Genomic DNA, 15239 nt, shown 5'->3' on the forward strand with positions numbered 1-15239 from the left:
GAAGTATCAGCCATTGCGTAATTGCATTTTGAGAGGCCTAGAGGAATTTTTGAGGCACAACGCTCTGTTGAGCATGCAGTGCATTATACTATCAAGGTAGTGCATATCCGAAAACTATGACTCTTCCTCATCTTCATCTTTACAGAAGCGCGCCGACAACAGCGACACCCGCAGCCAGATAACTTCCGCTTCTGACACCCAAGTTCAGCACAGCACCGCTCGTCTCAGTCGGCGTCGATACACCTCCAGTTCCAGACGGTGTCGGGCTCTCATTCTCTCTCGCGTCAGCCGCCTCGCTCACATCCGCGATACCACTACCATCCTCCCTCGTAACGACGAAGATCTCGCCCGTAGAGTCCGAACTCATGTACAAGCGACCCTCGGAATCCCACGCAAGGCCGACGGGGCGGAAGCAGGAGTCAGGGCAAGCGGAGAGGTCAGGATTGGAGACGATATCGGTAGCAGCAGTGGTACTGTTCGCGAGCTCGACAGGCGAGCCCTTGCCGTCGAATTGGACGAGGCTGAGCTTGTAGCCGATGGGCTCTTCGCGGTTCCTATGCAGTCGTTAGAAGGGTACAGAGAGAGAAGTGCAGGTCAAGTTACCAAGAGCCATGCATCGTTACCCATGCGGCAGTGCCGTCAGGGTTGAACTTGATGTCTAGGGGAGCCATGTGAGCATCGAACGTGATTCTAGGAGCGATACGGTCTTCCACGCAGAAGGTATCGTTGACAGTAGCGTTCTGGTCTCCGATAGCAAACGCTTCGCCTGTCATGCCACCAAAATCCGGAATCTCGGACCTGTTCCATGCTGTAAAGCACGAAGGGTAGCCATAGTTGCCACCTTGTACATCGCTCCCAGTTCCATTGAGGTAACCGTGGAAATTCAGTTCTTCACCAGGGTTGTTCTGGTTGATAGTCTCTCCACTACGTTCGATGTTGTCGACACTGTTCTCAACAGAGTATATACCACCTGAGATGGGTTCCTCAGCTACTCCTACCGAATTCCTCAGGCCCCAACCAAGCAGCAGTCCGCTTGAAGCATGATCATACGCGGAGCCGGTCATGTTGCCTACGTTGAAAGCTTTGATCGTTGAGACTCCTGTAGTCACATCCAGGGTCTGGAGGTCGATGTTACCCACACTACCGCGAGAGACAAGTAGCATGTCAGAAACCTTCTGAGACATGAGAAGTGTACGCGTAGTATGACCTTCGTCGTCTCCCATGCCTTCGACGACGTCACGGGGGTCGGATGTAGTCTTACCCTCCGAAGCATCGTAGTCCCAAGCGTAGACGTTGCTGTGGGATGATGCATAGAGCGTATTTCCATCCTGCGAGAAAGCAATGCCATGGTTCAACTACCATAGTCAGCGATCAGTCACATTTTACTCAACGCGATGCAAACACTCACAGAGTCATCCTCAACCACCATCTGCACGTCCCTACACCGGCCATTACCAGTCATACTCAACCGGCTAACCCCATGCTCCTGTTCGACGACCAACAGCCCACCTTCCCGATCAAAAATAATGCCGCGTGGATCCCTCAGGCCATTAGCCACAACCTCGACACGGAACCCCGGCGCCACCGAAGGAGCACCATTTTGTGGGGCAATGGGACTTGCGCACGCTGCACCAGTGGAGGTGGATTGCGCTTTGGCCGTCAGCACACCAGAGCAGCCGCTCAGGCCCACCACTGCTATTAAGTGTTTCAGCGCCATGTTGAATTGCGGAGAATGACGTGAGAGTGCTGGCCTTTTTCCGACGCAAGCACTGCAAGGCACTTGATTTGGGCAGTTGCGCCGTGCTGGAGGCGTAACAAATCCGAGCCGGAGCTTAGCGAGATTGGAGTAGGTTTGGTTGGGGCGCAGTTGAGGTATGCAAGGTACGGATGTAGTCCAGGCAACGGGTACGAGGAGCTCTCTTTCTTGGTGTTAGCGCCGTGAGGTCGTGGAGATTGGAAGGCAGTTGGCTGTTGAGCGTCTCGATACGAGGATTGGTCCAGATGGGAAAAGGAACACCAGGATGGACAGGAGTACAGCGCTTCACATATAGACTTGCCCCTCTTCTAGCATGTAGTCAGGCAAGCAGCCAAAGTGGCAGTCGCCTCTCTCTTGGTGTTGCTTCCCGTCATTGCTTGGCCTGCGCCTCCCAAGACAGAAGGAACGTCATTGACCTCGGATGAATAACAGCGCGGGGTCTGAGGTTTTGCCCTACCGTCAAACCATCGCAGTCTCAGCTACATGCATATTGAAATTGGCGAGTACGCGTTGAGGGAACCGCAGTACTCGCCCTTCGTCTTGGTGCAGCAATCGCATGTTTCCATAGGGCAGGTTGTGCGACCGTTCACACGTCTACAAGGAAATAGTGGAGCAGGGTCGTGGAGGCTCTGTTTACAGTACTCCGGCGTGCGACCGAACCGGCCGAGGGTATTCTTCCCATCCTTGGAGGCGTGGTATGCGCTTGCCGGGGAGTCGGACCATCAATCGCGGTAGCCATCCCGAAGATGAACGAAAGAAGCTGTATAGCACATAATGTGGTAAGCTATATCGTTGGGAAAACCGGAATATGCATCGTGGATGACAGTGCAGCGTGTTAGGGCGTCTCTCGGTTAGTGGTAGCTTCGGCTTTATGACTGGAATGCGACATGGGCTGTATTGTTGTGATCATCCAAGATTGTTGGAGTGGCTTGACGCACAATTTACTCGTACGGAGTAGCTGTAAGGAGACTGGACTTCACGCATGTCCTGCTGCATTCTCTGTTGTGTTGTCCTAGAATGATGTTCTGCACGGATTTCTCGTCCCGTGTCTCTGCCGCCCATTGACCCGCCCGGGCAGAAGCGAAAGCGAGTGGTACGCTGCTGTACGATGATCTGGCTCTCCGGCATGAACAAGATGCGCAGGCGATCTTCAGTGCGTGCGTGCGGGTTACTGCGCCTCGTTCGGCGATGTCTTAGTAGCTGGCTCATCAGGGCGCTGCGTGTAAATGCATTAGTGAAATGTGATTCGGCTATGGGGCTGCAGTAGCTGGGCTCGCAACAACGGCTCCGGAGCTTTGATGTATTCGAGAGACCTCAACCGGGAATCAGGATACGACAGTACATTCCGGAATGACCGTCTTGTAAAAGAAAGTGGCGGTGTACTGAAGTTTCAGAATATGGTTCTGTCGGTTGTTAGAGAACACACAGAGGGCCTAAACTATCTGGATACGATAGAGTTGCCGAACCCGAAAGTCAAAAGTGAAGACATCATCATGTATGAGCGGGACGGTAGTCTAAGATATGTTTCAAATTCTGTGTATTCTTGTCTTGTGCGACAGTGAGCAGCCGTCAAATATCGATGCTATGATTTTGAGAAGACCCTCATGGTGATTCAAGATACCATAGATCAAGAGAGACAATGAGACAAAGGAACAAAGAGAAAACCCTTAACCCGCTTTTGTACATGACTGAGACGTGTAGAAAAGCGGCTCTCGCGAACTGCGCGGTATGCCCATCCCACCAGGAGAGTATTATATGCTCCACATCCACATAGGAAACCCAATCCTCAATGCGCCGTATTCTTCCATTAGACAAAACATATGCATGCTGCGCATGTGCGCTTCATATCGCATGCCTCCTCTTTTCCACGTGTATCCTGGCTGGGAGATGCTGCAACTTATGCAAAAAGGAATCGCAAATGCCATGTCGCTTCAAATGCAGTACTTGGCCTGACCTGGTAATCGACGGCTGCGTAATTAATACAGGGTAAAGGTGATCAGGCCATGGAGGCCGGATCGTCGCTCAAACGCTCTGATCCAAAGGGAAATATCCAGAAGAAACTTTTGTTTCTCCCCACAAACTTTTGCCCAGATGCGTGTGGCCAGCACGGAGCGAGTTGAATGCTACCCCAAACATGCTCGTAATAGCTCCATCGTGTCGTTGTTTCCTGTGAATTTACATCACTGTCATGAGTTTCATCTGAGCCGCAAGATCCGCATCTTGTTGGTGAATCATGCTGAATGGTGGCTCCTCGTGTAGTGGGCTTGCGATAGGACTCGAGTACAAGCCCTCCGCATCCCTGATCGTGTCTTTGACTTTGCGCGTCAACGTACTAACGTATGGCACGATGCGTCGCAGAGTCGCGGTGTCGAATGGAACCTTCTTCGAAGGTGTCGAAGGTACGGGAGGCGCATCCAGGAACGGCTCGTATGCGCTCCTCCTCTTTTGCAGCGCTTCGATAACAGAACGTGCTTTAGCCTCCGAGTCTTTGCGGGGTCTCGTAACGATAGTCTTGGATTCGTGTGTCGCTGGTGTGGCGTCGGATTCCAGTCTAGGTGTGATCGGTGAAGATTGCGGGGTAAAGATGCCGTTGTTGGATGGGAGAATCGACTTCCTCAGAGGGCGCGCTGACTGTGGTGGCTTGGGGCTATCTTCGTTAGGAGATGATGACTTCTGCCTTCCTCGTCCAAGGCTAGGGCTGGCAGGTGGTTCATCAAAAGCGTCGTCGTCGAAGCCAGGCGATGAGGGCGGAGAGGCGTGGGCTAGGCCCTCGTGGTCGGCCTCTTGGTCTGCAAGCTCGATCATCGCATCCACTTCAAGCCACATGCCTGAAGGGGGGCCTTGTATCATGCCGAGCGCAACCGCGCGTACTCTTTGCTCTTTGAGCTCCTCAATTAGTAGACCCCATTCGCGCAGAAGACTGATGTTTGCAAGGACGTTGTTCTGCTGTTCTTGTATAGTCTTTGGTACGACCATAGACGAGCCACTGTTCCCCATAGGCGAGCTTCCGTCCTCTGCAGCAGGCTCCTCAGTGAGCTCGGAAAAGTCAAAGTCGTCGTTCCAGTCTTCGGTGACACCTTTGCTTCCCACACCCCAGGTGCCAAACTTGTTTGTGACCACTGTGCTACGCTTGCCAGTCAGATCCGGAACGACGGGCACACTCTGGCTGCGGGCGTGCAACCCGCTGGGGACTCTGCGGCCAACAGAGCGACTGCCTCTGCGGTCCGCATCTTTCTTTCCGTGCACCGTCCGGGGCCGTGGCGGCGTGCAGCTTCCTGAGTTCTTGTCTGCAATTTGCTGTTCAGACCAATCGAAGATGCTGCTTCGCGCGTCCTTGTCGCCGAATTCTGATGTGGGACGCTTGGGCGTAGCTGGGTTAGGAACGTAATCGGGCGCGAGCAGATGCTTGTGCTGTCGCAGCAGCGACACGGGTGTGGCCTTGTGGTTGACTGTTGGATGATCAACCCAGGGATCCTCATCATCTGCCTCTTCTAGTGACCACCTACTGCTATCGTCGTCGTCCCCTGCTCGCGAGTCCCATTCCAATGTGCCAAGCGAAAGCGGCTTGGGCATGCTCGGGGGAGACGACGTTATCGTCTTGGGGAAGAGAGGCGCACTGTGTGTTCGGGAGAAGGTGGGCGAGTCCTGCGATGAGCGCTGGGGACGAACTGTCCGCACGGGAGTCGAGATGCTCTCCTCTTCCTCGGCGATGCTCTGGTGGCCGGCGACACCATTGACGGTGGGCTCCCCAAAAGCGCCGGGCGGCAGTAGATCGCGTAGGGCTGTGACCTTGACCTTGACTTTGGCGGGGGGTGACTCGTCGAATATGGTCTCAATGCGAGGCCCACGGGCGCCGCCAGCTGTACTTCTGGTCGCACCAGTGCGCAGCGAATCAAAGACGGTGTCGCTCTGAATGTCAGCGTCGTCCTCGTCGCCGGAGCCTAAGGCGCGAAGTTCATTATCAGACGAGCCGACCAATGTCGAGGCCTGTTCTGAGGGGGCCATGGAATGACGCGAGACCCGAACTCCCGATTGCGCTAGAGTAGGGGATGGTGGCGCCTGATTGGCGCCCGGTGCGGCTGAGGCCAAATCGTCGGGCTGCTGAGACAAGGGCGCCAAGCCCGCGCCAGCGAGCATGTCAGAGGAAGGAAGCGCCGGCAAGGGCGACGACAGACGCCTGGTGTGAGAACCATTGCGTGCCGTCGCTGACTCGGGCAGCCCGGCGGACGTGGCGATGTCGCGCTTTGCTGGTTTGGGGTCCGTCACATCGCGGCGGCCTTCTCCATATGAGGTGCTGTGTGGCCGTCTGCTCATAGTAGGCAGGATGGGTGCTGAGTTGACCCGCTGGCTCGCACGGCGGGAAAGTCTGGGTCTGGACACGGCGCCTGTTCGCTCCTTCTTGGACGACAGGAAGGAAGTGATGGAGAAGGAGCGCTTGGGTCGAGGGGCATGCTCGGGCTGGGATGTGGAGGGCCGGCCACGAGTTTGGTTTGCTTCCCTGGACGCAAACATGGCCGTCATGCTGAGCGGCGTCTCTGGCCTACTTACATAGAAGACGCTTTCACCGTCATCGCTTGTCGAGTCATCTACGTCTTCTGAACCTGCTACGACCGACCGCGCGAGCACGAGCATGGGCTTGTGCTTGTCGTCCGGGAATATCCTCTTGAACCCGTTCGCATATGCCACGGAGCCTCTCCGCCTCGTTAGTGATCGCTCCTTCATGATTCTCGCTGTGAAGAATTGCGTGTATTCGGCCTCGCTGTCGGTGCTTGCGGAATGCGGGTGCTCGTCCATGGAAGTGTGCTCGGCCGTCATGGACAGCCGCGCGCCGTAGTTCTGCAGCGTTGCGTTGCGTTGGTGACTGGTGGCCGGACGACGGAAGGACGGTCGCAGGGTCGAGGTGCTCGTTCTGGGCTCTTCACGAGGCCCGCGCACTGACGAGGAGCGCTTCACCAGCTTGTTCCGTGCGACGGGTGAAGAGGATCGCTTCCCGGCTATGGGCGCCGTCGAGCCTTCGTGGGAGAAGGCCATGGAGCCATTGGAGCACGACACGGCGGGCGATAGCGGCGACGGGCTGGTGTTCCTGCTCGACGAGTTGGATATGGAGGAGAGACGTTTGATCCACGAGGCTCGCCGTGACGGCACGTATCTGGCCGTGTCTACGTCGGACACACTCTGGTCACTGGAGGGGTAGTTTGCGCTCGTCGCACTCGTCGGCAACTGCAGCGCCGCGTCGTCGCTCGTCTTCCTCCTCACGATCCGCAGCTGTGAACGGCCGTCCTGACTGAGTCGAGTCGCAAACGGCATGCGCGAGGCAGGAACGACGGGTACGGGGCCGCTAAAGGGAGGCGCGGTCGTGGTCATGGCAGCGGTCGACATGGGATTAAGACTCGGCTCGTATGCTGGTGTGGCCTTTTTTCTATTGGGGTGCGACGGGTCGAAGGGGGCCTCCCGTCCAAAGGCCAGGCCGACAGAGGATGTACCAACGACAGCGGCAGTGGCACAGAGCTGTATCACAAGGGTCCGTCAGTCATGGCGCCTAGTACGACATCTTATAAGAGAGGTATATCGAGGTGAGACAGTCGTGGTGTAGCCGCTCTCGGAAGTAGACGCAGACGCGGCGTCGGCGATCGAGACATATCAAAACAAATCAAGGGCAGCTGCAGCGCGTACACAAGATCCACGGACTATGAGATAGAGAAATGCAGGGTAATTACCGTTGGAACAGTTTTCATTCTCGTTGGAAACCAAGCCGCCGGGGAAAGGTCACTCGTCGAGGCGCTTGTGACGACTTGTCGAGCATTATGGCATGTCAGGGTGCCGGTGAACCAGGGATCGCAAGCTGCACGAGTATAGACGGTGGGAGGAGAGGGGCTCAATCAGGTGCTGGAGCAGGCGTACTGCATTCCGGAGCGCAGCAAAGGATGGACGGCACAAGCACCACGACGGGCTGAAGCAGAGAGGTGGAGCTCGACGAGGAGCGAGCGGACGACTGAAGAATCCACTGCTTGTTGCTTCTGGGATCTACGTACAGGGCTACCCGGCTCTCTTGGGATTAGCGAGATGTCGCCGATGAGGGCTGATAGCGGCAGCTCGACTCGAAACATAACACGGAGGTACACAGACCCCATGCCTCACTTTGCTCCGTCATAGCTCCACGCTGCGAGTAAAGTCAATCTCATCAACCTATGCTGCATGCGACGAGCCCGAGGCAGCAACTCCTTGGGCAGGCACTGAGGGCCCGCTGCGGTGCCCAGTTGGCCGTACCACGACGTTGCGCCCATCTGTCTCGGGCGAGCTCTAGCGCCGAGTAACAATCAACAACAATCAGGGACATGGCGCAGAGAGGCTGGAAGAACCCCTCTGCCGTCAGAGCTACCCAAATATAGTGTACCAGATAGCATCCCGGGCGCCCGTCACAGCACACGGTGATTGGCAGCCGGCCGCTGAACTGCCTGGAGAGACCCCTGTAGCCAAGTGGAGATGTTTGCTGATCGCGGCGTACGCAAGTGTCAACCGGCTTATGTAGTCCATCGGTGGTAGCGAAGGCGTGCTTTAGACTGTGCAGCCACGGAGCCATCGCATGTTACCTCGCGCCTAGCATTCGGTACAGTCAACGGCAGAAGGACCTTGGTACCTACGAGCATGGCGTGGTAGATATTTGTTGAATCGGCTCCATCTGGCATCGATTACTCTGGTAGGAAAGCTGCTCGTGATTGAGATCCTTGATAGCCGAAACGCACAGCACGTCAGCCACAGAGCGGAGAAGTGGTGAGAAGCGGGAGCATGGGTTGAGGATAGGACGGAATCCGTGTATCTGAGGCAGCGAATTCAGCGCCCCGGGATATATCTCCGCCGTTAAAGCCCGCATGCTGCGTGTTCTACCTGCCATGGCTGTACTCCTAGGCATGCGTTGTTCTGTCCGTAAATTTTCAAAAGCCAATTGACAAGGCTACATCACATGTTGCATGCCGGGTAGCCAAGGCGGCTCCGTGCCCGACCTAAGCCAGCTGAAAGATGACTGCCAGGGCCGCTACGAACTCCAGAGGCTTTTTGCAGACTATCGAGACCGTTGTGCCCCTCACTCTAGGAATAGTGGGCGCACGTTGGAGTCCATCTGGCAGACGGCTTGCTGGGCGAGCTGTGCGTGCAGAGCTTGACGTGACTGTGCGATGCGTGCTGACCCGCGGGAACACAGAGATGCGAGCAACCGGGACAATCCTAGGAGCACATCATTGCTAGAGCGCCTCCAGACGCGTGGTGCAGATCCGCCATCTGTGCCAGTCCACAGGCGCAGCAATGGGTTGTCATGTTTGATGGGCTGTCGGCGTCGACGCCCTGATTGGCCGCCGCCCGCTCCTTCCAGAACCGCCGCCACGCCACATTTGGCATCCCACGTCAAAATGTTCTCTGCCTTGGACAAGCAGCCGTAGCACCGCACGAAGCAGAGACCACCGCTGCCCCGCTATTACACGCTGACTACGTGAACGCACGAGATAGGATTGCCCGCTCGCCGACCTCGCCAGCGCCACGGTGACATTGACTGCGGCCGACATCGACTTCGTCACCCGCCACCATGGAATCCGAAATCAGAACCCAAATCCCGAACATCGACCCTGTTCTGTCAGAGTACTCGGCCGGGTACCTGACCCATGCTGCCAACCAGTTCACTTCCGACACTGACCCAAATGCCCCCTCCCCACTTGAGGAGGCCGCTGCCACCGTGAGCGCTCTGCTCTTATCAGCGTCCGGAGATCTCTCACCTCAGAATGAGACGAGCATCCAGAACCTTGTGGAAAAATTCATTTCCCGCCTGAACGCCGCCAATGGCACAGACAGTGAGCGGCGCCAGATGGCACCATCAGCCAAGAAGCTCGACCAGGCTATCCACGTGGGCTCGTCCAGGAACATCTCCTCCACGCTAGGTCTTGCTGGCGGCGCCGTCGACCTAGAATCTGCCAACACACGTAAAGTTGAATCCAGGGTCGATCGCAAGAAACTTGAAAAGGCCGAACGCAAGCTCCGTGCGAAGCAGGACCGCAAGGAATTCAAGAATGTCGAATATGAAGCTTCTCGACTTCTCAATGAGCCCAACGAGGCACAAAGCTATGAAGAATTCTACATGGCTGTCAACCCGCTGCAGCTGGGCGAGGCCAACAACAAGAGCAAAGATATCAAGATCGATAGCTTTGACATTTCTATGCCTGGATTACGCATCCTTACAGATAGTTCCCTGACACTCGCATATGGCCGCAGATACGGTCTGGTAGGTCAAAACGGTATTGGTAAATCCACCTTGCTTCGCGCCCTCGCCCGCCGTGAGGTCGCTATTCCTACGCACATTTCGATTCTTCACGTGGAACAGGAGGTAAGTCACTTCATGCACTACGCAAGTCCAATGACTGACTGCATCAGATTACTGGTGATGACACACCCGCACTGCAGGCTGTCTTGGACGCCGATGTATGGCGCAAGCATCTCCTTCGGGAGCAAGAGAAGATTAGCAAGGAGCTAGCTGAGCTTGAAGAGGAGCGTGCTAAGATGGCCGACACCTCCGCAGATGCTGCCAGGCTAGACACTCAGCGTGAAGGTCTAGACACCACTCTGAGCGACATTCATGGCAAGCTCGCCGAGATGGAGTCTGACAAGGCAGAATCTCGAGCAGCAAGTATCCTCGCAGGTCTTGGTTTCTCACAAGAACGACAGCAGTTTGCGACCAAGACATTCTCTGGAGGGTGGAGGATGCGTCTGGCACTTGCACGTGCGCTGTTCTGTGAACCTGATCTGCTACTGCTTGACGAGCCGTCGAACATGTTGGACGTCCCCTCTATTACCTTCTTGGCGAACTATCTCCAGGGCTACCCAAGCACAGTACTTGTCGTATCTCACGACCGAGCTTTCCTCAACGAAGTGGCAACTGATATCATTCATCAACACTCTGAGCGACTCGACTACTACAAGGGTGGCAACTTCGACTCCTTCTACGCTACCAAAGAAGAGCGCCGCAAGACAGCAGTGCGTGAGTACGAGAAGCAGATGGCCGAGCGCGCGCATTTGCAAGCTTTCATCGACAAGTTCCGATACAATGCTGCCAAGTCCTCTGAGGCCCAGTCTAGGATCAAGAAGCTGGAGAAAATGCCAGTCCTCACTCCACCAGAAGCAGCATACTCGGTGCACTTCAAGTTCCCAGAGGTGGAGAAGATGTCACCTCCTATCATTCAGATGAGTGGTGTTACCTTTGGGTACACGCCCGACAAGATCCTGCTCAAGAACGTCGACCTCGATGTGCAACTCGACTCACGTATTGGTATCGTTGGTCCCAACGGTGCTGGTAAGACGACAGCTTTGAAGCTGCTCATCGGCGCACTTTCACCTACCACGGGTCTCATCTCGCAAAACCCACGCTTACGAGTAGGCTTCTTCGCACAACATCACGTTGATGCTTTGGACCTGAACGACAGCGCTGTCGGATTCATGTCGAAGACGTACCACGGAAGGGCAGATGAAGAATACCGTCGTCACCTTGGTGCCTTTGGCATTACGGGTATGACTGGATTACAGAAGATGGAACTGCTGTCAGGAGGTCAGAAATCGCGTGTTGCCTTTGCATGCCTAGCGCTGCAGAACCCGCACATTCTCGTGCTTGACGAGCCGTCTAACCACTTGGACATCGAGGCCATGGACGCGCTTTCGGAAGCACTGAACAAGTTCCAGGGTGGTGTACTCATGGTCAGTCACGATGTCACTATGCTGCAGAACGTATGCACAAGCTTGTGGGTGTGTGACAACGGAACGATCGAGCACTTCGATGGAACCGTCAAAGATTACAAGCGCCGCATCACAGCGCAAGCGAACGAGGCGGGAGTTGTAGCGAAGCACTAGATTGGGTTAGGATATAGAACAGGTGATAGTGATGATATACTATCCCGTTCTGACAAAGCTAGATCTGTATAATACACTCATTATGTTCTAACAAGAATGATCTACATGTATGCCGCAGCTACCGTGATGCGAAGGATATCACATCGCATTCCGAGGTTGTGCCTGCTCTTCTGCTCGAAAGTTGGAAAGCACGCTAGGGTCAAAGCGGACGCCTGGACTGATTAACCACTCCGCGTCCATCGCGGCACTGGCACCTCATCACACGCACAACACCTCCCGCCCAGCACAGCAAGCAAACATTTGCGTCCCTTTCACCTCGACCGCTGCTCCACCTAATGCGCGTAGCTGCCTCGTGGTGCCCACGCGCTCAGGTTTAATTGACAGCGGCTACTAGCGCGCTTGCCCCTTCGAGCTCATCATCCGGTCCTGTCCAATACACAACCACCGGCACCTTGTCGCGCACGCAGACTTCCAGTACAGACGGCTTGTCCGTAGTCACTCCTTTGCCTCCGAATCCCACCCAGCGCGATTCCTCCCGTCCACGCTACGCCGTCACCGCTCCCGCCAGCAGCACCGCCGCATTGACGACAACAGCCGGCGAATCACCCTACCCACCTCCCTTCTCCTCCCTCTTCTTCCCGCCCGACGACGCTGAGGAACGCGACAAGCTCGGTGAAACCGCCGAAGACGAATCACCTCCCGCATTCACATCTGCGCCTGCCTTTACCGAGTCATCCTCGTCCGCTGCTGCTGTAGCTGCCACCAAAGCCGCGCTCCCTTCCGACACCAAGGAAGGCTCCAGTAGCAAAGACCTCGACGACGGAGAGCCGCCGCCACCCTACAGCGAAGGATCCAGCCCACTCGAGTCCTTTACGTACGTAATGGCATCCGCAGGAGGTCCCGCGAGTATCATTACTCAGGTGTCGCAAACAACAAATGCAGGACCGCCCATCAACACCCTGGGTGGATCAGACGAGAATATCACTCTGGAACTGAGGTACGGAAATGCATCGTCACACGCGACACCAAGGCTAACCCGAATCCTAGGGGCACGCGATTCACTCTATCGCGAGACGAACTTCTAACCCTTCCCGAATTCGTCCTCCTTTCCCTCTTTCCCAATGGCCTACTCCCTGATGGGCACATGAACTCCTACCACGATGGAGACGTATACCCAGTCGACGTTGGTAACCCCATTTCTTCTTCCTCACCCCTTCCCTCGACCCCAGTAGCTAAGATCTTGTACCACCTCTCCAACCCCGCATTATACTTATCTGACAATATCTACCCTTCACAGTACGACCCAAACTCCCTACAGTACATGCTGGAGTTCTTCCGCACTGTAGCCCAGACCATTCCCGCATCGCCTCCATCCCCGACCGCTGCCGAACATGCTGCCGAGGCTGTACCCATTGAGCCCATGCATGGCTCTGCCAGGGATATGCTCCAGGACCGCGCTGGTATAATTGTGCTGCGAGAGGATCTCGACTTCTACGCTATCCCACCGCATCGCGACATCACTCAGCCCGAGATGATCGAAGTCAAGCGGGCTGCAGGCGAAGCATTGTTGAGACAAGATGGCATTTTCTCTGGTCTCAGGAAGAGCGAAGAGCCAGGAACGACCGAGCAGCACCTGATCGAGATGTTGACTGCAGGGTGAGCATACCACCTGCAAATGAGAGAACAGCAGCTAACAGCACGCAGTGGCTTCAACCACGACGACCGATGGGGTCACCGCGCCGGCGAGCCCAACAAAGCCGTCATCTGCAGCATCGCGCTTGCACGCCTGAGGACAGACATTAAGGGCAACGACCTTGCTAACAGCAACGCTGTCGGAATGGCGCAGAAGCTGCTCCTCTTCTGGAGGAAACCCGCTCGCCGCTGCTGGTGGGAAGGTGTCGAGCTTGACAATGTCAGAGGTGTCGAAGGCAAGCTCAAGGTGTGGATAAGGAGGGTCTGGACGCTGGAAATGGTATGTTTACCCTAACGGATGACCACAGCTTTTACTGACAACACCCAGAGCGTTATCGGTCTCCGCTAAGGCACTCGCTACATCCGGCGTTCCGTTTCTCGAATTTTGGTGGCGTTTCCCTATTCACTCTTGATATTCCGATCGCGGCATCATTACCGCCGATGAAAAGCACCGGCTGGCTCATCGTTTCCTACTGTTCTTGATACCTCTCTACTTTGGTTCATCATCACCCACCATGGAGACTAAGGCAGATGTTCTCCATCCCATAGCAAGCGTTGGCATCATAGGGCATTTTCAGTTACATTGTTTTTTCTCCAAGATAATCTATGGGTCAGGAAGGTACATATGCTTTGTATAGCAGTAGTAGTAGCAGACAGCAGGCGGATAATCTAGGTCCGCATTAAATTGTAATATCTTTCCTCAGTACGTACATTTGTTCGCAATTCCAAACTACGCGCATCGCATCAGCATTACAGTTCTCGCCAACCCCTGTCCCATCTCCACACCCTTTATTCTACGGTACCGAAATCAGCCTCAGATGTCACCACGCAGTTCTCTCGTGGCGTCATAAACTTTCCGCATGTCTCAACCCCACATGTCACCAAAAACGTCGTGTTCCTGTTGAATAAGCCAGGATCCCCCCAAGCCATATCTATCTCACCAAGACTTCCCTCCGATCTATATTGGATATGCAAGAACCCCGTGTAACCACGCTGTAGCTTCCCTTTCTTTCCCCACACACGCACAACATGTTACGAGGCTGGAGAGGACGAGTCTAACGTTTCAAGTTGCTCAGCCTCGAAATCGCCATGTCGTGGTTCCAGATACCCGGTTCTGCAGGCAGGGGCGAGGCGGAGGCGGAGCATGTTGTGGAACGGGGTTGGGGCAGGGGTGTTGTTGTCTGTTTGGTTTTGTGAGATGTTGGGGTAGTTGGACTTGTCGGTTTATGATGTGGAGGGTTAGGTCTGCCTTGCTTGTATGGGGATGGGAGATGTGGAATAGGATGGAATGGGGATGAATTGCTCATGTAGTCTTGAGAAGCACGAGCAAAAGGCCTCGCTTCCTCGACCAAAAGAGTCGTATACCACCGAACCCCAATGCAGCCCGCCGTCACGAACGGAGAAACCCTTCATCGTACTACATTCCGACATGATATTTCGGTCTTCCCACATGAAGAGCACGGGAAACGCCATAGCAACCAACACCTAACTCGTCATCACAGCAAGGAAAAACTTACTTCTCAACCCGATGTACCAAACCTAACTTTCCTCGCGCCACATATTCACCTTGTCAGACTATGCAATGCATGGGATTAAAGCTACATCGGCCCGCCATGCCTACGCATAGCAACGTGTCGTCCGTCCGTACATTACATTGCAGGAGCATACCTGACACATTCTTTGCTGCTGTGACTTCCTTGCGTCCACTGTTACTGCATCATACACACTGCGTACTGCGTATGCTGAGCGGGAAGTATCTGATGTGGCGTGCATGCAGCGACATGTCCGATCCGATGTTAGCGGCGGAACATGCGTCTCGTGGTTTCTTTGCTGGAATGTTGGGCAACGTTGTGAGTGTGTACGATCGTCTGTTGCGTTTGACGTATGCGTGCGATACGGCATGGATGTG

General features: G+C 55.2%; 3 protein-coding genes across 3 annotated transcripts; 1 reads left to right on the forward strand and 2 right to left on the reverse strand.

Annotated features, from left to right (window-relative positions):
- Positions 1-139: 139 nt before the first annotated feature.
- On the reverse strand, positions 140-1717 carry J4E87_005106 (uncharacterized protein; the record flags this gene model as incomplete). Its single annotated transcript, XM_049376723.1, has 3 exons — positions 140-554; positions 604-1355; positions 1409-1717. 3 exons carry the CDS (start codon positions 1715-1717, stop codon positions 140-142), a joined length of 1476 nt encoding a protein of 491 aa, XP_049233579.1.
- A 2214-nt stretch (positions 1718-3931) lies between these two features.
- Positions 3932-7863, reverse strand: J4E87_005107 (uncharacterized protein; the record flags this gene model as incomplete). Its single annotated transcript, XM_049376724.1, has 2 exons — positions 3932-7264; positions 7789-7863. The coding sequence occupies 2 exons, from the start codon at positions 7861-7863 to the stop codon at positions 3932-3934; spliced, it is 3408 nt and encodes a 1135-aa protein (XP_049233580.1).
- Positions 7864-9332: 1469 nt separating this feature from the next.
- On the forward strand, positions 9333-13679 carry J4E87_005108 (uncharacterized protein; the record flags this gene model as incomplete). Its single annotated transcript, XM_049376725.1, has 6 exons — positions 9333-10124; positions 10172-11623; positions 12106-12635; positions 12686-13294; positions 13343-13610; positions 13659-13679. 6 exons carry the CDS (start codon positions 9333-9335, stop codon positions 13677-13679), a joined length of 3672 nt encoding a protein of 1223 aa, XP_049233581.1.
- Positions 13680-15239: the final 1560 nt, after the last annotated feature.

This window comes from Alternaria ethzedia (genome assembly GCF_023757985.1).
Source record: "Alternaria ethzedia strain BMP 0044 chromosome Unknown scaffold_10, whole genome shotgun sequence".
NCBI lineage: Eukaryota > Fungi > Ascomycota > Dothideomycetes > Pleosporales > Pleosporaceae > Alternaria > Alternaria ethzedia.